Raw genomic sequence first — 24,181 nt, forward strand, 5'->3', positions numbered from 1 at the left:
GAAATGGATGGTGACAAAAGCGCCTTACTTGTGTGAATCTTTGGCATGTGCTAGCGGATGGAGTCAGCCTCACGGACTGTGAGCGGAGAAGTGGTTTCAGTGAGAGCTGTCCATCTGTTCCTGTGCCATTTTGCCATTCTATACGCCGTATGATGAGTTTCCCTTCCCAAGAGACTCCATTCCGGTTGAATCGTCATCTGGGAACAGAAGCATGTTCTGCATACGAACGGGTGTCCAGGCGATTGAAGTCCAGGCAGTTGATACAAACGCGAGCCTTTGTTTCAGGAGGTGATGAGGAGGGGAGTGGCCAAGTGATTAAGAACGCTTGAGGGAAAGCCAAAGGCAGGAAAAGCATGATGTACAAAGTTTACGCTGGGTGATAATAATAAAAAATGAAGGCAATGACTGATGCATGGGAATCAAAGGGTACTCACCAACTCCGGATGCCAGCTCAGACTTCCAAGCTCTTGAGACGTGTTCAATGCGTGCTGATTTCGGGCCCTTTATCTGGGGTACACTCTACGCACGCCCAAATACCCTACAAACACGCCCATGGAAGAAGGTGAAGTAGCTATATTGACACCATCTTCCAAAAATCAATTTGCAAAAAGATATATAAAAGCTTCTAGCCGCCTGGAAAGTCCCTCTTAGGGTTTTCTCTTGTGATTTGTATGTAGTTGGCTGTTTTGTGCAGTTGGGTCGAGAAGAAAAGGGGCAAGTACCTAATAGCAAATTTGGTATCGATTACTAACAATAAAGAATATTGATAATGTCTAACGCTTATTAGGTAACATTGGAAGTTGTGACGAACCGTTACAAGCACAGGAGTATTATCGCTGGGATAGAACAATAGAGTAACGGAGTAGTAGCCGAAAGGTACTGGTAGATTGTGATAGCTATTGCTTGCTGAGGAGCCCTATACAAGAGGTCTGGGAGACTTCTTCATATAAGGGTCCTCTATGGTGCGCCGCTGCGCCGCTGCCGCGGCGCCGGTACTGCGGCGCCCTCCTTATTGGTCTATGTAGCTAATTACATAAGTGATCCCTTATTGGATCGTAACAGAAGTATTTGAAAGTTAGGGAAATGAGAAAGAAATAGGTATATATCGCTGTCTCGTTCCTTTTGTCTTAAGTGACCCTAACCAGTGTACTTGTTTGGGGGTGTTTGTAGGTTTTTAGGCCTGTGTGGAGTGTACACCCTTTATCTCGCTCTGTTGCCTTCTTGTACTTTCGCTTCCCTCCTCCTCGACGCGCCCTCCACGCTTGAGTGCTAGTTTACTCCTCATCAAAGCGACACTCTACCCTGCTCGGTCCAAAGTCATAGTACAGCGGCCAGCTCCCCACCGTTTTCGGCCTTTTCCCATCGTAGAAGCCAATAATAACCAATCTCTGTTGATCCTTCCTCCAAAGCTTCGTCAATCTGATTCTGCATCCGTAAACACCCGTCTTCGAAGGAGTCGGCATGCGGTTTTCGTCCACCAGGACATAGCATCGGTTGGGCCTCATTGGTTTTGGGTCCATGGGCTGCTCATTCGCGACAGAAAGCTCGACCTCCCAAGTGAGGCGGCGTTGAAGCGTATGTTTTGCATAGAAGGGATCGCAGATCAGGCGAAACTTGTCTCCTGGGTTTGAGTCGGGAAACCCGCGCTGATAGGTGTGGTAGGCGGGGTTCTCAAGATTCTAGATGGCGAGGCAAGTTTGAGTCAGGAAATGGTCCATACGTTCGTGTTGATTCCTCTTGTCGGCTTCCATCACTTCGCTATTAGGGGGGTTGGTGCGCTGAAGGGGCTGCGCATCACGTTTCTCACGAGCCGAGAGATGGAACTCACCCAGTACAAGAGGACATCTGCTCCGCTGTCCCACTCATTTGTTGCAGCTTTCATCCTCTGTAAGCCGATTGCCGCACCGTTCGCGTAGAAGAAATCGTTCACTGTGCGCCAATCTCCGGCCACCTGGCGCGCTCCTAGAGGGGCGACACTAGAATTATGACGAAGGGCACTTAGTTCGTATTATCTAGAGAATTGCGGGGTTGGGTGGAAAGGGGGAACATGACTCACACAAGATGATAAGGCCCAGGAGGTCTGCAAACGGTAGGGCAACCTGAATGAGTGAATAATAAGTCATGGAGAGGATGATCATGGCCACAGAATCCGCCAACGTAAATGACCTGGTGAGCACCTTCGGTATTGGCAACAAACTCCATTTGACGCAGGTAATCATGAACCACCTCGCGGGGGCGGTGGAATGCACTTGCCCAATAGTGCGCCGACATGTCTTTGCTGATTCTCCACCAGGCACGAAGTCGGTCTGGAGATGACTGAATGCGGAATTTGCGTGAATGGTTTCTCTAATTGCGATCCACGCGAAAATTATACGCTTGGTTGCGAAGCCAGGTAAGCTCGTACTCCGAAAGCCCTTGCTCTGATTTCGCACAGGAAGCCGTATCACAAAGCATTTCCATGCCAGTCAGGAAAGAGCCAAAGCCCCCAAACACACCTGGATCGATCATTTGGTGTTAGCCCACTTCATTGGAACCTACGTGCAGTACGGAAGGCTGGCTTGTAAAGTTACCGGTTGAGTGGCAAAGGCGGTATGGTGTCGAGAACGGCCAAGCAGTGGATCTGTCGGTGTATGTGAGCCAGAACAATGAGCAACTCTGAAGAAATGTGTTAGTGATACGTAAGCGTTATGTTGGAGCACATGTGCCTCCTTAAACCCCCTCAAACCTACCATGTGATCCTTATCTGCGTGTATAGCAAGGCATACAACAGGAATGACTTCGGGCTGTTCACTTAGGTCCAAAGTGTACCGAAAGCGGTCCCCAATTGCATACCACATATGGTAGGTGTGGGCCATGGCATCGGAGGCAATGACGAATCTGACTCTGGCTTGTGCGACTTCTTTGGACCAGCTAAATGCTGCGGCGATTAGTTCGACATAGAGCCTTTTGTAGCCGGGGCCTGCATGAGGCGGAACGGTTACTCCCAGAGCGCATACCCAATCCGTCTCTTCAAACCAAAACAGCGAATACCGATCCACAGCATGGTGTTGTTCGTATGCAGTTCGACATGCTTCATCGATCTCAAGTCGCATGGCTCTCAGACAGTCAAGAAGACCACGATGTGACGAACCGTTACAAGCACAGGAGTATTATCGCTGGGATAGAACAATAGAGTAACGGAGTAGTAGCCAAAAGGTACTGGTAGGTTGTGATAGCTATTGCTTGCTGAAGAACCGGTAACAAGAGGCCGGGGAAGGCCTTCTTTTATACCGGTCTTCATGGACCCGATATACTGGACCCGTGGACCCGGGCTTAGGACCCGGGGCTTCGGGTCCTCCCTTCGGGTCCGATCTGATTGGTCGGCTAGTCTAATCTCCATGATTGGATCGTAACACACGATAGAGACGTTGGTGAAACACAGGTTAGTATAACAGGGAAGGTATCGGGTCCTTTTGCATACGCAAGTAGTTTGTGACGAAGACGTCAGAATCTCCGGCCAGAACATCCAAAGCGGCAAGGAGTGAAAAGGGCTCACGGCGATAAGATGGAAAATGTAAGTAGGCAGGGCCTCGATCGTCAAAGGGGTAATAATATGCTTCGAAGCCGAGGTGGCTGTCCAGCATAGTTCCTCGTATTGGGTCGTATGTAATTGATAGTGATCGTTTGGCGCATGCGATGCCATCGATGTCGAATTGGTAGAATGTATTCCCGATGTTGATACCGACAACTCGCCGTTCTCTGTGCGACAAGTGATGTCAGCGACCTGGGATTTATATACCTTCAGCCGGGCACGGCTTTGGTACTAACGGTGGTGGTAGGCCGACCCGGGAAGGTGGGCGGCAGCGACGTTCGGCCACTGGTGCCGTCGGGTTGGTGTCGGATTGCGATGTTCGGTCCATTGAGCTTGTGGAATGCCAACAAATGATGAATATGGGGTAATCAAAAAAGAATGCTTTGATGGACGCTGGAAGTCCAATAAAAGTGAAGGGTGGCCGGATCGCTATAGAGATGATGGTTGAAACGGACAATGGGCGTTGATGGAGAAGTCCAGGAGGAGATATGAAGTGCAATGAAGTAGAATGAGGGAGAAACGGGACAAAAGAGGAAGATGACCCCGGCATGTCGAACTGCCAGAGGCATGAGATTCCAACCACCAAGCTTCGACACTTCTGGGCAGGATGCGATGCGATCACTTTGAAGACAGGATCTGTCGGTGCAGGACTAAGAATAGAAGGAACACTTTCAATCCGCCTTCCACAACTAGCACGAATCAGATCATCCATCAGACTGTTCTTGCCGGTTTCGCCATTGTGCACATTGGAAGTTCTGAACTTGCATGCACGCCTTGGCACCAAGGAGCAGCACCACAGAGAATTCTTGCAAATATTGTTCGACCGAAATGCTGACTTCCCGGCCCCCAGTGAGGGCTCCAAATACCAATACACCGTCTGGCTCAAACTCGACCACCTATCTTACAACCCCCTTCATAGTGTGCGCTCCGTGACAATGAAACCCCCCATGACGCCGTTCCCCTAGTCCTCCCTCAGCCGCCTTCCGCCGCCACCCCAAAACTTGGGGTTAACCTTATCATCCTCCGCCTTTTCCGCCTTCCCGTGCTTGTTCTCAAAGTCCCGATTATGCTCGTCCACCTCCGCCTGCTGCTCCTTGGTCAGCTTGGGATTCTCTCCGGGCACGCTAGCGTTGCTGATCTTGGGTTTGGCCGGTGCGCTCCGATGGGAGCTTGAGAGGGGTTCGCCGCCACCGGTGCGGCCGCGGGCGTCGCCGTTCGCTAGAGTGTCCGGGATGGCGAACTTGGCGGAATCGGTTGATGACGTACTGGACTTGGACTTGTTGGACTTATCCTTCCCTTCAGGGGCGTTGGGAATCTGGCCGCCGGTGGGCGAGGAGCCCGTCTCAACGGCTTCCTTGGAGCGAGAGCCGCCGGATTGGGCTGAAGCGTCCTCGGAAGATTTGGGCGAGGAGGACGTGCCGCTGCCGCTGCCGCCCGAGGAGCCGACGGTGGTCTGACCGGAGACGGTGCTCTGGCCGTAGCCGCCGGTGGATTGGACATGGCGGGAAGTATGAAGGGGTGCGATGCGGCCCGTGAAAAGGGCGGTGCGGGGCGCGGAGATGGCCCGGTAGAGGGTGCGGGAGGAGATGCGGTTCATTGTGCGATGCTCTAGGATGTTTCCTTTCTTGTTACGGTTCGTTTGATCTGTGAAGTTGAATGAGTTGTTTGTTTAAAGGGTCAAAAATACTCGGAATGTTTTAGGTAGGAGAGCAGTGTTCTGTTTAGGTGTTGGGGAAGTTAAAAGGAAAGGCATTGAAGTCCTGGCCATAGAGGTACTCACTTGAAAGTGACGTTATGGTCATGACATCACCAGTACAGCTGCAGTGCAAGGAGTCCTTGTCCAATCAATCCCACTGATTTGCGGCATGCGGGGAAGCACGAGCAATTGATCCACTCTAGGGAGCTTCTTATCTTATCGTTAATTCAACAAATGAGCCAAGGTACCTACATAGCTACCCGACCAACCTCCTCAACAGCGTAACAGCAATTCAAGCTCCACGGACATTGAACCGATACTGATCACCCCTATCCAGGTATACAACCTTGTCCTGGAACCCAGCCTCCTCAACCGCCTTCTTAAAGTCATCCAGCCCGGACAACATGACACTGTAATCATCAAAGTGCACCGGAATCGTCACGTCCGGATCCATCAACCTCATCAGCTTGATTCCCTGCTCCGCATCCATCGTTACCATGACCAACGGCAACTTGGGTCCGGGAATCGTGGTACCACCGAGATGAACCAACATCAAATCGATCTTCTCGTTCTTCAACCGCTGCGGAATCTCCTTCAGCTCGTCCACAAAGAGCGTGTCGCCCGAGATGTAGATGCGATAGCCCGTCTCGTCTCTGGCCTCTGACCCATCAGCCGAGTAGTTCAACTCAATCAACCACCCATTGGTCGGTGGGACAGCCCCAAGCAGGTCGTTCGCGGCAGCCAGCGGCCCGGGAGGGACGTGCTTCCCCGGCATGCCCGTCACCTTGACCACGGGCTTCTTCCCTCCTGTGTCGCCCTTGTAGTTGACCACCGGGAGAAGAATGGACTGGAAGAAATCCAGATCGTAGACGGCCTTGAACGGGTCTTCTTTGCCAGCCAATGCCTGCTTCGCATGCGGAGTGGAGATGATGGGGAAGTCCCTGTTCAAGCTCTCCTCCACCAGCTTGTCGAAATGGTCTTCGTGGTAATGGGACAAGAGGATGCAATCAAGCGGCGGTAGGGCGTCGATGTCAACCGCTGGGTTCTTCAACCGTTCGGCGGTTACGCCGGGTCCGAGGTGCACATGGTCACCGGCGTGGAGGAAGTTCGGGTCGGTCAGGATGCGGATGCCGTGCCATTCGATTACGGTGGTGGCGTTGCCGATGAAGTAGACACTGCCGGTTTCTTCACCTGTCGAGGCTTTGGTGGGATGGGTCTTGATGTTGGCCACGGGAAGGGCGGGTTCAGGTCCATGGTCGTGCGAATGCGAAGGGTCATGGTGGTGATGGTGTTCTAGCTGGGCTTTGAGGAGCGGGATCCGCTTGCTGGGGTCGAGCTCGAGACGGTGCACCTGTTGGGTCTCCATTTTTCGTCTTTGGATTGGATGTCAATGTTGATGATTATTCGGAACACCGTTCTTGTTGATCCTGATAATCTCTCTCTTTTGACAATGTCGTGTGGGTCTGCCGTGTCAGTTGTTCTTTTGATCTTTCCTTTCAAACTGAACAGCTTCATGGATCAATGATGTAATTGATGTGCTCGGGCCAGGCACCTCGCTATAGCGGCCCGCATCGGCTTGTGGAAACTCGTTCTTTCTCCCCATCAGGTCCTTTTACCAGCACTGCAATTTGTTCCTGACGATCACTTCCTCTTTTCACCACGCCAAATGATTCCCTTCTTCAACTTGAGTATGTTAACTCACGATGATTCCTCGTTCCAGTTTCATTCTTTCTGTCGTTCCCTACCATCGAAGCCTTTAGCCGCGTACTACAGCTGAGGCCGGAGCGTTGATCTCATGGGCCTTGGCGGGGTCAGCATTCCAGATCCGACTGCATCGAAGGCGAGACCAGCATGCAACGCCTCTCAACCCTTCGGAGGATGAGTGCCGACAACGTGTGTGTTGATGTTGCTTCCAACGGCTTCAGCGTTTGTCAGTTTGATACCCCCGTCTTGGGCGATGGTTTTCAACGGTTCAAGACAGAAAAAATCTTCCCCGTCTTGAGGTCTCCCACTCTCGGATGTCCACTCCCGGTATTACGACAAAACATGGCCGCATAGGGTTCTCTCATTCGCGATGCCGAAACATCCTCAAGATGTGTGTCCACGTGGACAACAACTCGACCGCAAATCCACGCTCAAGTTGACTTGCCGTATTTTACAAGTGTAAAATGTCCCCGAACGGACTGGAGCTGAATTATTGGAAGCTTTATCGAACCACAACCTGCTTTCGACTTCTCATCTGGCCACAATTCTTCTACAATCTATCGCTGCGGGGTAACGTCTCGGCCATCCTGCCCGATACTGTGCATGCTACCCGGGACCATTCTCAGGTGCATCCAGCCAAGCCAGTGACGATGAACCAAAGATGAAAGGAATCTGTTAGTTACAGAAGCACTTCCAATATGGATATGTCACTGCAGCATGCGCTGCTGCAGGGGAACAGACCCTATTGTTCATGCAGGTGTCTGACACGGTGGGCTCCCGTTGGCGATGTTTACTCAATGGCGGTTACCGTCCCCGACTCAGCTGAACCTCCGAGGAGTTCCCTGCACTTTCCACAGTGAACATTGCGGGACATTGTACGGTTTAGCCTTAGCCGTACGATACCCGTCCCGCAGCTTTTAGTTAAAGACTCACCCAACGACACCCCCATTCCTTCCCAAGCCCGTAATTTCAACTCCGCGGTACTCTTTCTTTCTTCCACCAAGCACATTCGCAAGGATGTCGAGCTCTCAAGATGCAAAGAGCCCCAAGGGCCCCGAGAGCCCCGAGAACACCAGCAGTCCCCAGGCTAAATCAGCTTCTCCAGAAGCCGGGCCCGCGCCGCTTGCAATGGTCCCGCTGACTGCTGAGGAAATAAGAGAAGCTGGTATCTTACCAGGCACGCACTGGACACAGCAGCCGGTAAACTTTACGTTCTTGCCAGCTACGGTACTGAATGTGCAGAAGCTGATTCTCATTTGTCCTGTCTAGATTGAGCATGTAAAGGAAGACGGTGCCTCCACCATTGGGTCGATTTCCTCCACCACCGCCTCACTCTCTTCGACCATTTTCCAGTACCGTACCCTCCACGGAAGGACATACCATGGCGATGTTGGTACTGCTGAGTCATGGGAACCTAACGACCAGCGTCACGTTGATGCTATGGAGCTCGGGTAAGTAAGGCCGAAATATTGTCAAAGTATCTAAGTCTGTGATCATTGTCTCAAGTCACCATGCATATACGCTCATCCTCGACGGGAAACCTTTTCTCTCGCCGCTCGAAAAGAAGTGGGTCCGTAAGGTGCTTGATGTTGGGACTGGTGGCGGACTATGGGCAATGTAGGTCAATGCTCAGTCATGTACCCTCTGGCCGATGTACTTCAGTTAACAAGTCTTAACCAGCTCACAGTGACTTTGCCGACGACTTTCCCAACGCCGAAGTAATCGGAACCGACGTGTCCCCCATCCAGCCTTCTTGGGTTCCTGCGAACCTCCACTTCGAGATCGATGACTGCAATCAGCAATGGACCTGGAATGAAATTTCCTTCGGTTTCATTCACACGCGTATGCTGATTGGTGTTGTAACCGATTGGCATGCCCTGCTCTGTAATGCTTTCCGTTGTCTTAAGCCGGGTGGATATGTCGAAAGTATGGTTTCTAGCGCCTATTTCCATAGTGATGATGGCACAGTTAAAGAGGGAAGTGCCTTGAGTCAGTATCATACCATCTTTTGGGAGGCTGGTAAGAAAATGGGCAGAGTATTCAAGGTCTTTGAAGATGATCTTCAGAGAAAGGGTATGGAAGACGCAGGGTTTGTTGATATTACAGTCCAGGATGTCAATATTCCATTTGGCACCTGGCCAGAAGACAAAAAGGCGGCGGAAATAGGCCTTTGGGTTAAGATCGCGCTCGAAACAGACCTTGAAGGTAAGTAACGTTCTCGGCCGTTGTATGAACCTTTGAAACTTGGATTTCTTATGCTAATCCTTTCTTCCAGGATACTTCAATTACGTCTGCAACAATTTGTTGGGCTGGAAGACAGACAAGACTGCAGCCTACATTGCCCATGTCAAGAAAGAGTGGAATGATCCTAACATCCACGGCTATATCTAGGATTGTGTGGTGTATGGCCGGAAGCGCGAGGAGAAAGAGGCGCTGTAAGGAGACAGGTTATCCTCTGAACAATTTCTGACTTCGACCCCTGCACCTGCGGAGGAGGAGGCGGAGGCAAGAGAATGGCGGGGACCGGAAGACGGCCGAAAGGCAGACACCGTTCGGGCCGTACCGTACCCCGCCTTCTCCACCAGAGCGGCCCGCATCGTCTGATGCTGCATGGTCATCATCCGCCGCCACTGCAAACTAAATTCATTCCACTCTCTACTGTACGAGATTCCTCCCTCCTTTCACCTACAGCCCAACCTCAATCTGAATGTCCTTGCTTAATTTTGTTTCGTCTTTCTTGTTCTCGAACGAAGTCGTTCTCGCCGTCGCCTAACCGGCGCATCAGCCCAGCTGTCCTTCCTGGCGACGGCCAGCTCTTCTTCACACCACGGTTGCTAATTCTCCCGCAATGAACATTCAAACCCCATGACATCTTCTCTAGGACACAATTCCACCTCGAAGCTGTCGCCACGGATCGTCTTGTTGAGCAGTCTGCTAACGCCCGGTTGCTCACCAGGATTGACTTCTAGCCCGATCTCCAAATGACACATTGGAGCACTAGGAGCACCTACATGACTTGATTTGGGCATTTCCCTGAGCAAAGTGATCCGCGCAACATCCTTTGACCCCCTATGCTACACTTGAGAACTTTATCTGTTTCCTACGTCACTTTCAACACTCGTTCGTTGCTCACGATTTCCTCTATTTGGCTGCGGGGTAATCGCAGCGCTCAACATCCCTGTTCCGTTCCAGACCGTGCCGTGCTCGCCGTGCCCCTGCCGAGCGGCACCCAGACATCATTCAGATCGGAAAATGCCAGCAACCCGTCTGAACCGGACCAACTCCCACAGGCCAGGACCACTTGCTTCAAGGACAAAACTGAGATGCGACCCGACGTGTCCCATTTCGTACGACCAGGCGTATCCTCGCGGGCTCCGAGGGACTGCTGGATTCGACTGCAGCTGCAATCTTCGTTTTTACTCGCAATGCCTGCTGCAGGGGCAGAAGGGGCAGAGCCGAGCTGCTGCACGCGCCAAGCATGGGTTACCCACTTCCTTGTACGGTTACCGTGTCCGACTGACCCCCAGCTTCGAGTGTGCGTGTGTGTGGTCTAGAATTCCAGACAATGGGAGTATTTTGCATCATTCAACATCACCTGATTCTTTTTCGTTCACAAGCTTCAATCACCGATGGACTGGCCTCCAAGCTTCTCGGAAAGTTGTGTTAGCGGTTGGGACAGCCCCGAAGTCCGGCGCCTCCGCAGCTGTTACGACTCTCCAGGGCTGGGACTTGAGCGGGCGAGCCGGGAAGACAAAAGCGGCATAGCGAGGAGGAGCTATTTGGGTTACTGGCATCAATCCATTGGGTTGATGGGTGGCCCCTTGGAATCCCCAAACCCAGTGGTCTGTCACGGCTCTCAACCACAGCGTCCCGCCGTCCCTGGTCCCATGTTTTCTCTTGCTTATGCCACAGTTAAATCGGACGACGAAAAGACTGGTTGTTCCCGCTCGATACCCCTTCTTCCATCCTCATGGTTTTTAAGGCTCCCAACTGCCCACCCCCTGAACTGAACTCTCTTCGCTGCTTCAACTTCTGACTTTCCATATCGCTTTTTGTCTGTTCTTGCCGTTCTTGGCCTCAAAATTGCAGCCATGAGTTCCAGCAGCGCCCAGAGTCCCAAGAGTCCCAAGGCGGCATCTCCAACCCCGGCTGCCCCTGTTGCCCCCACGACTTTGCTCAGCGAGGAGGCTGCGACTGCCGCTGGTATTCTTCCTGCATCGCATTGGGCCGATCAGCCGGTTAGTCGAACTCTTTCAACTGCTCCATGTCCTATCACCGAGAACTCCACTAATCAGGCCCGTCATCTTTTCGCAGCTCCCTGAAGAACATCCGGACGACGACGGTGCTTCCACAATTGGATCGATCGTCTCCAGCACCGTTTCCTTGAGTAGCACTATATTCGAGTACCGCACCCACCATGGCAGAACCTACCACGGTGATATCGGTAACGCCGAGGCCTGGGAGCCCAATGACAAGCGTCACCTCGATTCCATGGATATTGCGTAAGTCAGGACTTTGCAACCGACTGTCCATACTTGATCAATGGCGCAATTGACGAAATCCCATGTTTTCCTGCATTGTCTTGGATGCCAACTTTGAGAGGTCTAGACAGCAAGAGTTACAGTCTGAATGCAAATACTGACAGCCCTTGAAGCCACCATACCCTCACACTATCCATCGGCGGAAAGCTTTTCCTGTCCCCTCTTGATAAGAAGAAGGTTCAGAAGGTGTTGGATGTCGGAACAGGCACCGGCCTTTGGGCCATGTAAGTTTCCCCGCAGCCGCTCTTCGGTCCGCTGTTTCCTTCCCGGGTATTCTTGGTCTAATATCATCTTGCTTCCCTCCAGCGATTTTGCCGATGAATTCCCCAACGCCGAGGTTATTGGTACCGACGTGTCCCCCATCCAGCCTTCGTGGGTACCTCCCAACGTCAAGTTCGAACTCGACGATTGTAACCGCGAGTGGACCTGGGCCGATAGCTCCTTTGACTTTATTCACATGCGATTGTTGATTGGTGTGGTTCAAGATTGGCACGCTCTCTTCCGCCAGGCCTTCCGGACCTGCAAGCCAGGCGGCTACGTGGAGAGCTTCGTCAGTTCTGCCCAATTTACGAGTGACGATGGGTCGGTAAAGCCAGGCAGCGCCCTGGACCAATGGGGCAAAGTCTTTACTCAAGGTGGTGAAAAATTTGGACGAACTTTCAACGTTATCGAGGAGGATCTGCAACGGTCGGGTATGGAGGCGGCCGGCTTCGTCGATATCGAGATCAAGGACATCATGTGCCCGATCGGTCTTTGGCACAAGGATAAGGAGGCTGCAGAGATAGGAATGTGGTGGAAGATGACGATTGAGATGGATCTCGAGGGTTATCTCAACTACATCTGCTCCGCCCTGCTGGGCTGGACACCAGAAGAGACCAAGGTCTTCGCCAGCCACGTCAGGAAGGAATGGGCTGATCCCAACATCCATGGCTACGTCATGTTGCGTGTCGCATGGGGCCGGAAGCCAGAGTAAGAGCTGCTGTGCTCGGGAAAGGGTCTGGACAAGGAAAGATTTGGAGCGGAGGCGGCGCCGGACTTGCGACACGGGTAGGGCAGGCAAGGCGGCCTCGGGATGGGTTATGCTGTTTTTTTTGTTGGGTTTCTGATGCGGGAGTGATTATAATGGAGCGACCGATTGGGGGGTTGTTAGAAGTAATGATCTGTTAAATTGACGAAGCTTTCGGTTACGGATTTGGGAATTATGTGGCGGGCTTTTTGTTGTTGTTGTTGTTATTTTTAACGTCTACTTCCGCCTCCCGTAGGGCATGAGACGTGCCGCACCGGTGAGTCTAGCATACAAAATTAAGAGCAATGCCCTAACTGTCCACCAAAACCATTAATCCGAGGGCAAACCGAGGCCTATTGCCAGTATAAATCATGTGTTGCCCATAGCGTAAACGCGGCCCAACACTTATAATCGAATCGCCCAGTGGGCGAATTATGTGGCGGGCGTGAAGACGGAAGCTTTCTCTTCGAGAAGGATCATTTCTTGCGAGTCTTTCCACTTCTCAGGTGGACGAGGGGAGCGAGAGAACTGATCCATATGCATCTTGAACGATAGGTATGTCTTGCATCTTTCTTTACATCATCAGACCCAAGGGTACGGAAACATTGCCCGTCCTGTCAGTGCTATGTTCAAAGGCCTCTCTCTTCCTCAGAGCGAACTGTCTACTTTATCTCATCATATTCAGGCAAGCATATTTCGTTCCTCAAGCTCTGCACATGTCTCACAGCCCTCACTGGATGAATCCGACAAGTTGTGTTGATAATGGCACTCCTTAGCAGTCTTTCAAGTGACGTATAGGCAGGAGAGCAAGGAAATATCAATGTTCAATGGCACATATGAACGACAAGTTGTAAGTTTGACTTCCTTTCCATCAATATCTTTATGGAAAGCCTAAGAGAATACGTTACTGACAGTCGGTACCTCGAATAACCACAACATCTGTCCACCAAGCTGCCAGCATAACAACCGGGTTTACTCCTTCTCTATACCAGATCAAGTAAGTACACTCCCTTTTCATTTCCCTGGTGGTGCTTGTACCACGTCATCAGTGTGACAAGGGCAGTGTTCTGGGCTTGGAACAGTAGTTCAATTCCGCTGATAAACTACTTTGGTCCCGAAGGCCTTGTTGAATCCTCTCAAGCCTTTCATCCAGGCTGGACTTCCTGGCCTTCTTATGCCAAAGCCTTCCTTCCTTCTAATAGGTACGTACATCTCCCTATCGGCCTAATCTGGCCGCAAAGCCACAATGCATCTATCTAGTGTGCACTATTGTGCTTACATGTGGGTCTTCCTAAATAGCTTCCTTCAGTGTTCTTCCTTCATGGCCTGGCTAGCGCGGCCTAGCGTGGAGGCAGTGCAGGCGGCAGTTGTGTCGTTGGCTGGAATACGCCGAAGGCGCTAAGGGTACTGAGGGGATTCCGGGTAAGTCGTGCCGTTGGAGGAACAGACTTCCCGAAGGTGAGTGTAGCCTAGTTGCTTGAGACATCCAGCCGTGTGGCAAGGCTTGGGGTTCAGCCGTGCGGCTCTTGGGGAGATTAGTGGTATTGTCGAATGTCCGTGTGACAATCAGTCAGATCCTTTGAGCTCCTTCCTGAAGCAAAGCAAATACTAATCCGACCTGTAATCCATAACTCCACGCTGATGACTCAAACACCATGGACATGCTCGTATATCTCCCCTCCAGTTCATAAACACTCAAAAGAAACCGGTCATACCGGTGTAATCCAGACACTTTTTTTTCCTCACACTCACAACTCCGCCAACATCTCCTATTTCTCCTCTCCCCTCTTCTTCTTGCACAACTCGCGATTGTTGTTCATGGCCCACTTTTCATCGACCTTCCACCTTTTCTGGTCCGGCACAACTTCCGCTCCAAACCTCTCAAAGATGTCCGCCTCGGTCATCTCCACATCCCCATCACTATCAGCTGCGTGCTCAACACCCTCCTCCTCATCGATCGCCATCAGACAAGCGTTCCTCTTGCCCATGTCCATGCCAGCTGACTTTTCCTTCCCCTCCTCATCCGAGTCATCATAATTCGAATACAAGTCCGAATCATCATCCTCATCCTCATTCTTCTCATCTGCCTTCTTCTCAGCCTCAGTCCCAGACCGAGCCGGAGCAGCAAAATGCGCCAAAGCCCGTCCCTCGCGGAACGGGTGTTTACCCCCAAAGTTGGGCGCAGGGCAGCTGGGCGCCGGACAGCACAGGATGAAGTACTTGTCGCGGCTGGTTTCGACGTCAGCGGGTGAAAGGGCGAATTGGGCTTCCAGCTTGAAAGTCCAGTGGGCGCCCTTTTTGGCGAGCGAGCGCTTGATTGTAGGGCGATCGCGGCGCTTGGTGATTTTGTCGCCTTTGTTGGTTTGGGGGATGGCGGGGGAGGAAGAAGAAGAGGCGGCGGCAGGGGGGTTGGCGGAAGAAGAAGAAGCGGCGGCGGCGGTGGAGGGGCCGGCAGAAGGGTTGGGGGAGTTGGGGCCGGCGTAAGGGTTGGCGGCGGTGGAAGAAAGGCCAGCTGTGACAGGGCCGGCGGAAGAATAAGAAGGGGGAGGGAGTAAGGAGGGAGGAGGGAAGATGGCTTTTCCCTTGCCCTTGAGGTCCTTCTTGTTGGTGATATTGCCGCGGCCGGATCCGCTGGCTTTGTTGTTGTTGCCGGTTTTGCTGTTGGTAGTAGTAGCGCTGTTGCTGGCGCTTTCCGAATTTTTATCGAGGCCATTGTTGACTTCGACACCGGCCATCTCATCGATATCCACAGTAATAGCTATGGTGGTGGCAGGAACAGGAGTTGGGGTGTCGATTGTTTTCCCCTTTCCTTTGTGTTCTTCAACAACGATCTCCTCTTCGATGTTGTTGTTGGGTTTGTTGTTGCTGTCAACGCTGTTGGATGCAGTCTTGGCCTTAGACGAGCTCGCTATGGCTGGGCTAGTGCTACGTCTGGAGAATGGCTGGTTCTCCTTGTTCTTGCCGCTCTTCATTGCTTTGTTATTGCTGTTGCTGCTGCTGTTCTTTGCAGTCTTGCTGCTGATGTTCTTCATGACTTTGTGGTTATCGTTCCTCGGGGAGGGCGAGCCAGGAGAGGAAGACCTGGACCTGGCAATCGCTTTGCCTTTGCCCTTCAAATCTTTCTTGGAGGGTATCGAACCAGAACCGCTGCTGGATTTGGTTGTGCCCTTCTTCACCTTTGCAGGAGTATTGCTGGTCTTGTCTTCGCCAGTTCCTTCCACAACATTGCTCGAGTTTCCCTGTGTCTCCTTGTCACCATCCCAAATTTCCATGGTATCGTCGATGTTGGAGACGACATCATGCTTGGACCCAGATCCAGATCCGCTCTCGCTGCTGCTGCTAGCCCCAATAGCAGTTGCAAAAGTCGCAGTCTCGCCCTCAGCCTCAACGCCATCGACATCGTGCTCTCTCTCATCAGCAGCAGCTCCCGCAATCGCCTCCTCCTGTTCCAGCTCTTTGCCGACCGCGGGGGTAGGACTGCCGCCAGCACCATCCCTAGCAGCCGCAGCTCCAGCAAAAGCAGGGCCAGGCGTGGAAGAAGCATCAGGAGTAGCCGACAAAGCGCGATGCGGCGACTCCAAAAGCGACAAGTAAACGCTGGACGTTGACTTCTCCTCGTCCTCCTCCGATGACTCTTCCTCAACCTCAGACATAGGCTCGGGTGTAACAGCACGCTGCTGCTGCTGCTCAAGACGGCTGGGACCAGACACCGAACGACGACCAAAAGGAGTACCGGTGGCGCGGGCGTAGTTGAGAGCATCAACAGGCTTGATGAAGGGAAGCCGGGCGCCAAATCTGCTGCCACGGACGGTCTTGGTAATATTGTCCATGGTCAAGGGAGAGAAGGGGTCGGAAAAGGGGGATCGGGCTGTGGCTTTGCCCTTGTCTTTGGTGGTGTCCTTTTTGGAGGGAATTGAACCCGATCCGGACTTGTTCATGTTGATGTTGTTGTTGCCACTAGATTGGGCTGTGGTCTTGGTTGGGGTAGTGTCGACGGGCTTGTTTTTGCCCTTGTCGTTGTTGTTGTTGTTGTTGTTGTTGTTGTTGTTGTTGTTGTTGAGGTTGACCTCATGACTCTGGGTGTCGATAGAGGCGGAGGGAGTGGTGGTGGCATTGGCCGTGGTGATAGCAGCCGTGTTGGAAGAAGAGCGGGGAGTAGCGGATTGATCATGGTCGGACTGCTCCTCGGACTCAGACTCGCGCTCGACCGTGGCAGGGGGAAGCTCGGGGCTCTCGCCGGTGGAGGGAATTGAGGGAACGGCAACGGGGTTCTCTGGAACGAGGGTTTCGGCCAGGGTCTTGTTGGCGGCGGGCGTGAAGGGAGTTGAAGAAGCAGCGGCGATTAAGACCTCGACTTCGGAAAGAGCTTCGACTGAAGCAGGTTGCTGGTTGAGTTTCTCCTTGACGGAATTGACCGTCTCGTAGAAGCTCCTCAAAACGCCGACAGCCTGCGCACCAGGAGCGGCAAGCTGGGCCTCAAGCTCCTGCTTGCACTTGCGGATTCTGAGGAGAGCGGACTCCCAGGCGCCGAGAACGGAATCCATCTCTTGAATGGTGTCGCTCATGATGATTCGTGGTTGGTTGTTGATATTGTTCTGGGATGTGGTTAGACTTGAGTTCATGATCGAAGGGAGAGAAGCGACGTACCTGTTGGATAAAAGGATGACTTTTGTCCAATGCTGGAATGTCAATGTGAGTAATGATCTTCAAAATGCTGTTGATGAGAGTTTGCTGAAATTTGCAGGTTGCCAAAGTGATTTCGATTTGCAAATTTGTTGCAGAGGTTGAAGAGTTCAAGATTGAGGACGAGTCAAAGGAATTGATCGCTCAAGAACTTATGCCTTTGGCGAGCAGATCAACGTTCGCATTGGAAATCGTGAACAATAGCAATATCTTATTGTCAATCGTGAATAATAGCAGTACCTTATTGTCAATCGTGAACAATAGCAGTATCTTATTGTCAATCGTGCTAGTTCCTGGTGTTGCACCCTTTCTGGTCATTGAACAGTTCATCTGAACTTTGTATTGAGTGCGGGTGAAGGAAGTGGGTGCCAAGACCAACGGTCGTGAATAAGTGAGGCATGCTATTGTCCATCTGGTACCCCACCCATTCTAGACACTGGTGGCCTAGTCGTTGAACATTTCATCTGAACTTTATCCTGAGTGTGAATGAAGCGAGTGGGTACGAGGTTCTGTCAATGGAACCTGAATACGAATCCCTTGCGGTTTCTGATATTGGTCTGGTTGCCAGTACATGTGCGACTGCTGGGACTGTTGATGGTTGCTAATGCTGTTGCTCCCTCGAGTAGATCTTGGTGATTTGGGCGGACAGAGAAGACGGATTACCGAGATTGTGGTGGTTATTGGCGTTGTGGTTCTCGTTACCATACTCGCTGTCTTCCCGGGCGCGCTTCCGCGGGTTGACGTTCGAAACCGAGACTGGAACAGTAGTCCATTCTTCTGATTCTTTCTAGTGATACATCATTGTGATGGTGTATCCTCCTGGTGCGCTTCATGGTGGTCACGTCCCAGGCGAAGGCAATACGAAATCCACGTACACGGTCCAGAGTCGACTACAGGACTTGAGTAAAAGATCACGCAATTTCTATCGACTTAAACTCGCCTCACACAGCAAAGACCCCCAGGTACTCCCTTTGTAGAACCACCAGTCGTCATGGATGCGATTCACTGCGTTCAGGATTCTGCTTGGTGACTTTGGTGCTGTTGATGGGACCCGTCTTACTCTTGGGGGAGCTTGGGCCAGCGGCACTGGTGGAGGAAGGTCCGGCGGAGGCGGACAAGATCAAGGGCGGAGGAAGGGTGGAGGGAGGAGGGAAGACTGCCTTGGCCTTGCCCTTGCCCTTTGGATCTTTCTTGCTCGGGATAGAGCCGGGGCCAGAGGTGGAGCTGGATGCGCTGGCGCTCTTGTTGTTGTTGACATCCTCTGTGGTAGTGGTAGTAGTAGTGATGACAATGACTTCCTCTTTGCCATTGACATCCTCTGTGGTGGCGGTTGTGGTACGATTGTGAGTGGGATAGCCGACCGCCTGCGCATTGTCTTTGGCCTTGACAATGATCTCCTCTTCAACGTTCTTGTTGCTGGAGATGCTGTTCAATGCATGCTCATATGAAACCCTGGGAGATGGACTATGCCTGGAGAATGGTTGGTTCTCCTTGTTGTTCTTTCTGCTCTTCGTCACTTTGTTGTTGTTGATGATGATCTTTGTAGAATGAAGATCAGGAGAAGGAGATCTGGCAATGGCTTTGCCTTTGCCCTTCAAATCTCTCTTGGGGGGAGTGAAACCAGATCCGCTCTTGCTGGCAGTGCTGGTCTTTGTGGGAGTGCCGCTGTTGTCGACCTTCTCCTTGGTCTTTCTTTCATCGATCGTGCCGCCCTGGCCCTCGTTGACGCCGTCGGAAGAGGTAATGTTGGTTCCGGATACAGATTCAGATTTGCCCGCGCTATTGCTAGCTTCAGCTGTGGTAGTAGTAGGGCCACAATCGAGAGTTTCGACTTCATGCTCTCCGTCTTTAATGCTGACAATGGGCTGCTCCTGGTCTTCAAGCGGGATATGATCGCCGGAAGTGCCCGCGGTAACAACGGCAGCGGTAGCCAAAGCATGGCCGGGAGTGGAAGAGGCATCGGGAGGGGAAGAAAGTCCGTGGTTGAACTCCAACACGGACAAGTACTCAGTCTCAGACTCCTCGGTCTCTGACACGGGCTCGGGCGTGATAGGGCGCTGCTTGGAACTGGGAGGACCAGGGGTGGAGCCCGATTGGATGGCAGCGCTAAGACTGGCGAGTTTCAGCGTAGAGATAGGTTTGATGAGTGGGAGCCTGCCAACAAGTCTGCCGTTCTTGACGATCTTCGTCATTTTGCTCAAAGTCTTGGGGGAGAAAGTCTCCGGCGAAGGCGATTTGGAAATCGCCTTGTCCTTGCCCTTGACATCCTTCTTCGAGCTGATGGTTCCAAATCTGGACTTTCTGCTGCCGACCGACTTGGTTTGGGTTGTGGCTGTAATAGCGGAAGTGTCGACGTCCTTCTCTTTGCCCTCATCCTTCTTGTTGTCGACATCCTCGCCTTGGGAGGCAGAGGATCATGGGACGCGCACCCGGACGGAGACTAACCTTCGGACTCAGCGGCTATTGCCTCTTGCGGGAGAAAAAGCTTCCTCAACCTCTTTCTAGACATGGGCATGACGGGAACTGGTGAGACGGGAGCTGGAGAGGCAGCAATGGCGGCGAGAACAGCGGTCGAGGTCTCGAATTGAGGAAGAGCGTCCTCAGCAGCAGGCTGGTTAAGAGTGTTCCTGAGGCCCTTAACCCTCTCAAAATACTGACAGTCTGAGCACTTATAGGGATACGCCCAGGCCAGCAAGCTCCTCCAACTGGGCTTGAGCCTCCTTCTTGCACTGGCGAATCTTGTGGACTGTTGACTCCCAGGCCGCGACAACCGCATCCATAGTAGTTTGAACTGGACTACCAGTTCCGGTATTGTTGCCGCTCATGATGAAGCTTGATCGATCTAGTATCTGTTTAGCATTGTGTTCTTGATTGCATGACAGAGAAGCGACCCACATGCTGTTGTAGAAGCGAGATACAGATCTTGACCGATACATCATTTCATTTTTGTGGTGGTGTTTTATTGCAACTTTGGTTGAATTTCCCATTGATGCAGAAAAATTTCGGGTCTATAAGCTATTAAAGGTATCAAGTTCAACCATCAAGGGGAGTCAAAAAGTTGAAGGTGTGAGGACTTATGCCATTGGCAAATGGTTTGTCTTTGACCATTGGAATCGTAAACAACCGAAGTATCCTATTATCAATCCGGAATATCCAATGTTCCTCCCATTTTATTGAGTGAACAGTTCATCCGAACCTTGTAATACTTGCTGATCGTTTGCTGCGTTTGCAACGTTGCAGATGGTTTTGGTCCCAAGGAGATAAGCCAGTTTCGCGACACCGTGAACGATTGTTATTGCGTTGAGGACGTCCATGACGAGTAGCTGTCGTGCATAGTAACAGGAGATCTGGAGAAGGCTTTGACGAAGGGGATGTGTAGGGGTTTGACTGACTGAGTGATCAGATGGCGGGTCTGGTAAGCGAGTAGGAAAAGGGAAGGAACGATTTACAAGACGCTCGGTGGATGAAAACGTCTCCTTGCCAACCAACCTTCACAAGAGGGGCTGAGGTTTGACTGTCAGCGATTGCCGAATAGGCGTGATGGGAGAAAGAGAAACAGATCCACGAAATGCAGCAACGGGTTACATTTGGCCTATCTGCCAAGGCCAAAGTCATTTATACCGCCATTTTCACCAGCCAATGCCCCGCAAGTCAAAGCAAGGACATCTTGTTGCAGCACTGCCACACTCTTGGTTTCAGTTCGATTCATTGCTTTGGGTGCGTAACTACTCGAAATCTCTCTCCTCGGCATCCCTCTCCCTGACTAACTCGTCCGCATCAAACACAATTTCCACCATAACTGTGTCTCTACATGGTTCCCCCCTCGGGGTCTGGAACCTCGTCCGTGCTGACACAATGGTGTTCTCGTATTGATAATAACGCGGCGAGTGATTCTGGAAAACATCTTGATTCGCTCTGGCTAGAACCTCCTCAGCGTCTGTTCTGTTATCGAACTCCCGAATGGGAGATACGCCACAAGACCATCGCAGTGGGTCTTCATACCCATCCCAAAATGTCCTGCGTAGCGGTAGGATTGCAGGCGTATATGCGGTTGAGGTCGCGAAGGCGAGGTATATTCCGACGCATTGAGATGGCTCGTCGTGCGGGAGGCTGTCATCTTTGAAGATGATTATCCCACTGGATATCTGGCAATCTCCGATGAAGGGATTGCTGGAGGGCCGGACAAACCGACACGTGGGAATGAAGAAACTGATGTCGTCTCTCAAGTCTCCTCTAGGCAGGGCGGTATGAAGTTGATATCCGGCCACCCCCCTAGGAAATGTGATCATGAGCCCGTATTCAGGCTGTGGGTACACTTCGAACCCTCTCATGGCTGCGTCGATCTGGCGGCCATAAGCAGAGTATACGCGTCCGAAGTAGGAGATGTAGTAGCTTCTTTCGGAACTGCTCGTCAGGTCGAACACGCCCGAGGTGTACCTCTCCTTTCCTGTGGCGTTTCTGACAAAGGCGATTTGGGCCACCGGATCGTCAATATCTCGGCTAATGAGGCTGATGGGTATTCGGGCTCGCATATACTGGTTATCCTTCCCGACGAGCGGCAAGCAGATCTGGGATCGTACCATATTACTTGTGGCGTCAACTTCGACACAGTTAAGGACAGCGAGCACCCAGTAGGGCGACAGGGTCTGTATAAGCGGTGTGGTTATGGCTAGGCCGGCGTTCGTCATGGAGAACGGCAGTGTAAGACGGCGGCCATAGTTGGGGTGGATGGAGCGTCCTTTGACTTTGGCAAAAGCAGAGGGATGGTGGGCAAAAAGAGTGCCATCGGACGGATTCGTGTCAAAAGCAAGAATGCTGTGGTCATCAGACGCCTTGATGATCTCTTCCTGAAGTCTTCTAAAGGTCTTTGGTCCCTCCCCATAGAGCAGAGGCATGTTGATACCGAAGACACCAAGCAGACAATAAGCCTGGTCTTCCTCTCGAGTTGTTTCTCACTTTGCGGCCCAGGTCATCCTGTGTGCAATACTGTAGTCGCGTAATCGCTTGTCCTTTTTTAGACATGCCTCGTCAACTCCTGTAATAGTAGAGATGAGTACGCGAGGGCCTTCTTGGTGCCCAGGAACTCCTAGTCTTTGGTGTAGAGCTGGACATTGTCAGGGGCGATGAGCTCCTGGAGGGTCCAGCCACGGGTGAACCACCTGCCTTCTCGAAGGGAATCGAATGTATCGGATGCGGCGAGATCGGAGAGGTAAACGTAGCATATCGTTGCCTTCTTGTACCAGGTATACATGGAATTTATGGCTTCTGATAGCTCGGCCGAGCTGGACTTGTCGATACACCCAGTGTCCACCCATGCGTACTTGAGACCGTCATGGCGGGCCTGTTTGCACGTGGCCAGAACTTTGTGGTAGCCGGAGGTATGCTTGTGGGTCAATCGGGACCATTTGTTGGTCCATTTCTGGAAAGTTGCCTCCTTTGTGCCCCACGTGTGCGACAGAATGGCATATTGCGGGATGTTTGTACCCGAGAAGGACTGGATCTCGAGGGTATGGACGTTGATGAGGCGCATCGTTGGAAGAAGCCCTGACTGGGCAGACGGCTACTGCACGTATCTCAGGGTCCGGTTCTTGGGGTTTGGGCGTTTCCGGCAACCAAGTTCGAACTGTCGAAGGCCGAAGACAGGATGTAAATCAGTCGAAGGCCGATTTGATTGGGCTGCGATTCGATCCATTGGAACGGTCTGAAGATGATGGGAGCGATTGAGAGAGAGCGACGGAGTGTCAGCTCGGTGGTGCGCTAATCTTGATTTGGCATCGTGGCAGTCCCCTACACCAGTGAGACCGGGCAAGAGAGCCAGGGTTCGATCAGGCTGGAAGTTCGATATCGAAACCTCGCGTGGACGGGAAGAAAAGAAGTGTATATTGGAGCAACGTTACGCGGAAGTAATTGTGGACAACGACAGGATCAGAAATCCTCCAGCTTATAAACGGCATATGATGGCTCCTCGTAGGGGTGTGCTCTGTCATTGTCGTGGTTAGCTGACGTCCGCTAACAATTGCCGATGGCCATTGATAGCGCTTATGGTTAGTGACCCCGTATAAAGCAATGGAACTCACTTCTTGAGAGCTTCGACAGCTTTCCTGGCCGTCTCCTCGCTATCACACAACATTTCGACTCTCAGCTCTTCAATCTTTTCTAGGACGCCAACCTCGCCGGTATGTGGGTTGGCAGCGCCGACTGGTCGAAACTGGCCGGTGCCGTTGGCGGTCCAGCAACATTCGCTGTAGTTGGGATAGCGGCCGGCGCCAGCAGCGAAGACGGCCTGCTTGACCGTGTCCACGAACTGCGGTTCGGCGTGGAAGACGAGAGTGTATCTGACGGGGCGAGAAGCACGAGAGGCGAAGGCGCCCATCTTGAACGCGATGTGATGTATGAGACGGTGGGGCTGGTGGTTGATGGTAGTCTCGATGTCAAATGTCATGGCCAAAAGCTGTTTGAAGTTTACAGCGCTCAGCTGTTTGTAGCACAACGTCCAGACCCCGCCGTTCGTGCTCAAGTGGGGTCCATCCGGGCAGGTGTAATGTGGGTCCTGGGAGCTTTGACAAGCGGCACGGGCCGCCAGGCACTGTCGGAAATCGATTCGGCCGGGAAAAAAGTTGCCTTCGTCAATTCAGCAACAAACTTTTCTGTCTCGTGGATGTCTCGCTTCCACTTCAATTTCACAAACAACACCCGTCACAACCAGCGCCTATTCCCGCCTTGTGTTTCGTACCCTTTTCTCGTATCCAAGACATCCATTGCTACCACACACCAATATGGCCGTTGACCATGGCTGAGGCTGAAGCCACAGAAAACCACAGCCGCTGAAGTCGGAGTTGTATTGCTGATCGATTCAGGCCATTCCGTCCAAACTTCCGGTGATGGCTTCAATAGTCAACATCCATGCCTTTTCCCGTCTGTCTCTTCCCGTACGGCCGGAGAAATCACTCCTCTTCCTGTTTCCGCCCCTCTTCTTCCCG

At 52.1% G+C, this 24,181-nt stretch overlaps 9 protein-coding genes across 9 annotated transcripts; 2 read left to right on the top strand and 7 right to left on the bottom strand.

The window, feature by feature from the left end:
* Positions 1 to 4,232: 4,232 nt before the first annotated feature.
* On the bottom strand, positions 4,233 to 5,368 carry SMAC4_08786 (uncharacterized protein). Its single transcript, XM_003345384.2, has one exon. The coding sequence runs from the start codon at positions 5,166 to 5,168 to the stop codon at positions 4,533 to 4,535; it is 636 nt and encodes a 211-aa protein (XP_003345432.1). The 5' UTR covers positions 5,169 to 5,368; the 3' UTR covers positions 4,233 to 4,532.
* A 115-nt stretch (positions 5,369 to 5,483) lies between these two features.
* On the bottom strand, positions 5,484 to 6,738 carry SMAC4_08785 (uncharacterized protein). The gene has a single exon (XM_003345383.2). It carries the CDS (start codon positions 6,631 to 6,633, stop codon positions 5,560 to 5,562), a length of 1,074 nt encoding a protein of 357 aa, XP_003345431.1. The 5' UTR covers positions 6,634 to 6,738; the 3' UTR covers positions 5,484 to 5,559.
* A 986-nt stretch (positions 6,739 to 7,724) lies between these two features.
* Positions 7,725 to 9,362, top strand: SMAC4_08784 (uncharacterized protein; the record flags this gene model as incomplete). Its single annotated transcript, XM_066090853.1, has 5 exons — positions 7,725 to 8,171; positions 8,241 to 8,422; positions 8,478 to 8,588; positions 8,659 to 9,176; positions 9,247 to 9,362. Exons 1-5 carry the CDS (start codon positions 7,989 to 7,991, stop codon positions 9,360 to 9,362), a joined length of 1,110 nt encoding a protein of 369 aa, XP_065946623.1. The 5' UTR covers positions 7,725 to 7,988.
* Positions 9,363 to 10,885: 1,523 nt separating this feature from the next.
* SMAC4_08783 (uncharacterized protein) lies at positions 10,886 to 12,925 on the top strand. The gene is made up of 4 exons (XM_003345381.2): positions 10,886 to 11,209; positions 11,286 to 11,473; positions 11,626 to 11,736; positions 11,819 to 12,925. The coding sequence occupies exons 1-4, from the start codon at positions 11,063 to 11,065 to the stop codon at positions 12,483 to 12,485; spliced, it is 1,113 nt and encodes a 370-aa protein (XP_003345429.1). The 5' UTR covers positions 10,886 to 11,062; the 3' UTR covers positions 12,486 to 12,925.
* A 1,362-nt stretch (positions 12,926 to 14,287) lies between these two features.
* Positions 14,288 to 17,083, bottom strand: SMAC4_08782 (uncharacterized protein; the record flags this gene model as incomplete). Its single annotated transcript, XM_003345380.1, has 1 exon — positions 14,288 to 17,083. The coding sequence occupies one exon, from the start codon at positions 17,081 to 17,083 to the stop codon at positions 14,288 to 14,290; it is 2,796 nt and encodes a 931-aa protein (XP_003345428.1).
* A 719-nt stretch (positions 17,084 to 17,802) lies between these two features.
* Positions 17,803 to 20,026, bottom strand: SMAC4_08781 (uncharacterized protein; the record flags this gene model as incomplete). The annotated part of the gene is made up of 6 exons (XM_003345379.1): positions 17,803 to 17,957; positions 18,262 to 18,717; positions 18,823 to 19,599; positions 19,647 to 19,668; positions 19,726 to 19,812; positions 19,883 to 20,026. 6 exons carry the CDS (start codon positions 20,024 to 20,026, stop codon positions 17,803 to 17,805), a joined length of 1,641 nt encoding a protein of 546 aa, XP_003345427.1.
* A 900-nt stretch (positions 20,027 to 20,926) lies between these two features.
* On the bottom strand, positions 20,927 to 22,096 carry SMAC4_08780 (uncharacterized protein; the record flags this gene model as incomplete). The annotated part of the gene is made up of 1 exon (XM_003345378.1): positions 20,927 to 22,096. The coding sequence occupies one exon, from the start codon at positions 22,094 to 22,096 to the stop codon at positions 20,927 to 20,929; it is 1,170 nt and encodes a 389-aa protein (XP_003345426.1).
* Positions 22,097 to 22,202: 106 nt separating this feature from the next.
* On the bottom strand, positions 22,203 to 22,731 carry SMAC4_08779 (uncharacterized protein; the record flags this gene model as incomplete). Its single annotated transcript, XM_003345377.2, has 1 exon — positions 22,203 to 22,731. The coding sequence occupies one exon, from the start codon at positions 22,729 to 22,731 to the stop codon at positions 22,288 to 22,290; it is 444 nt and encodes a 147-aa protein (XP_003345425.1). The 3' UTR covers positions 22,203 to 22,287.
* Positions 22,732 to 22,773: 42 nt separating this feature from the next.
* On the bottom strand, positions 22,774 to 23,625 carry SMAC4_08778 (uncharacterized protein). The gene is made up of 2 exons (XM_003345376.2): positions 23,279 to 23,625; positions 22,774 to 23,181 (listed from the first exon to the last, which is right to left on the bottom strand). The coding sequence occupies exons 1-2, from the start codon at positions 23,572 to 23,574 to the stop codon at positions 23,127 to 23,129; spliced, it is 351 nt and encodes a 116-aa protein (XP_003345424.2). The 5' UTR covers positions 23,575 to 23,625; the 3' UTR covers positions 22,774 to 23,126.
* Between the last annotated feature and the right edge of the window lie 556 nt (positions 23,626 to 24,181).

Source organism: Sordaria macrospora, chromosome 3 (genome assembly GCF_033870435.1).
Source record: "Sordaria macrospora chromosome 3, complete sequence".
Lineage (NCBI taxonomy): Eukaryota > Fungi > Ascomycota > Sordariomycetes > Sordariales > Sordariaceae > Sordaria > Sordaria macrospora.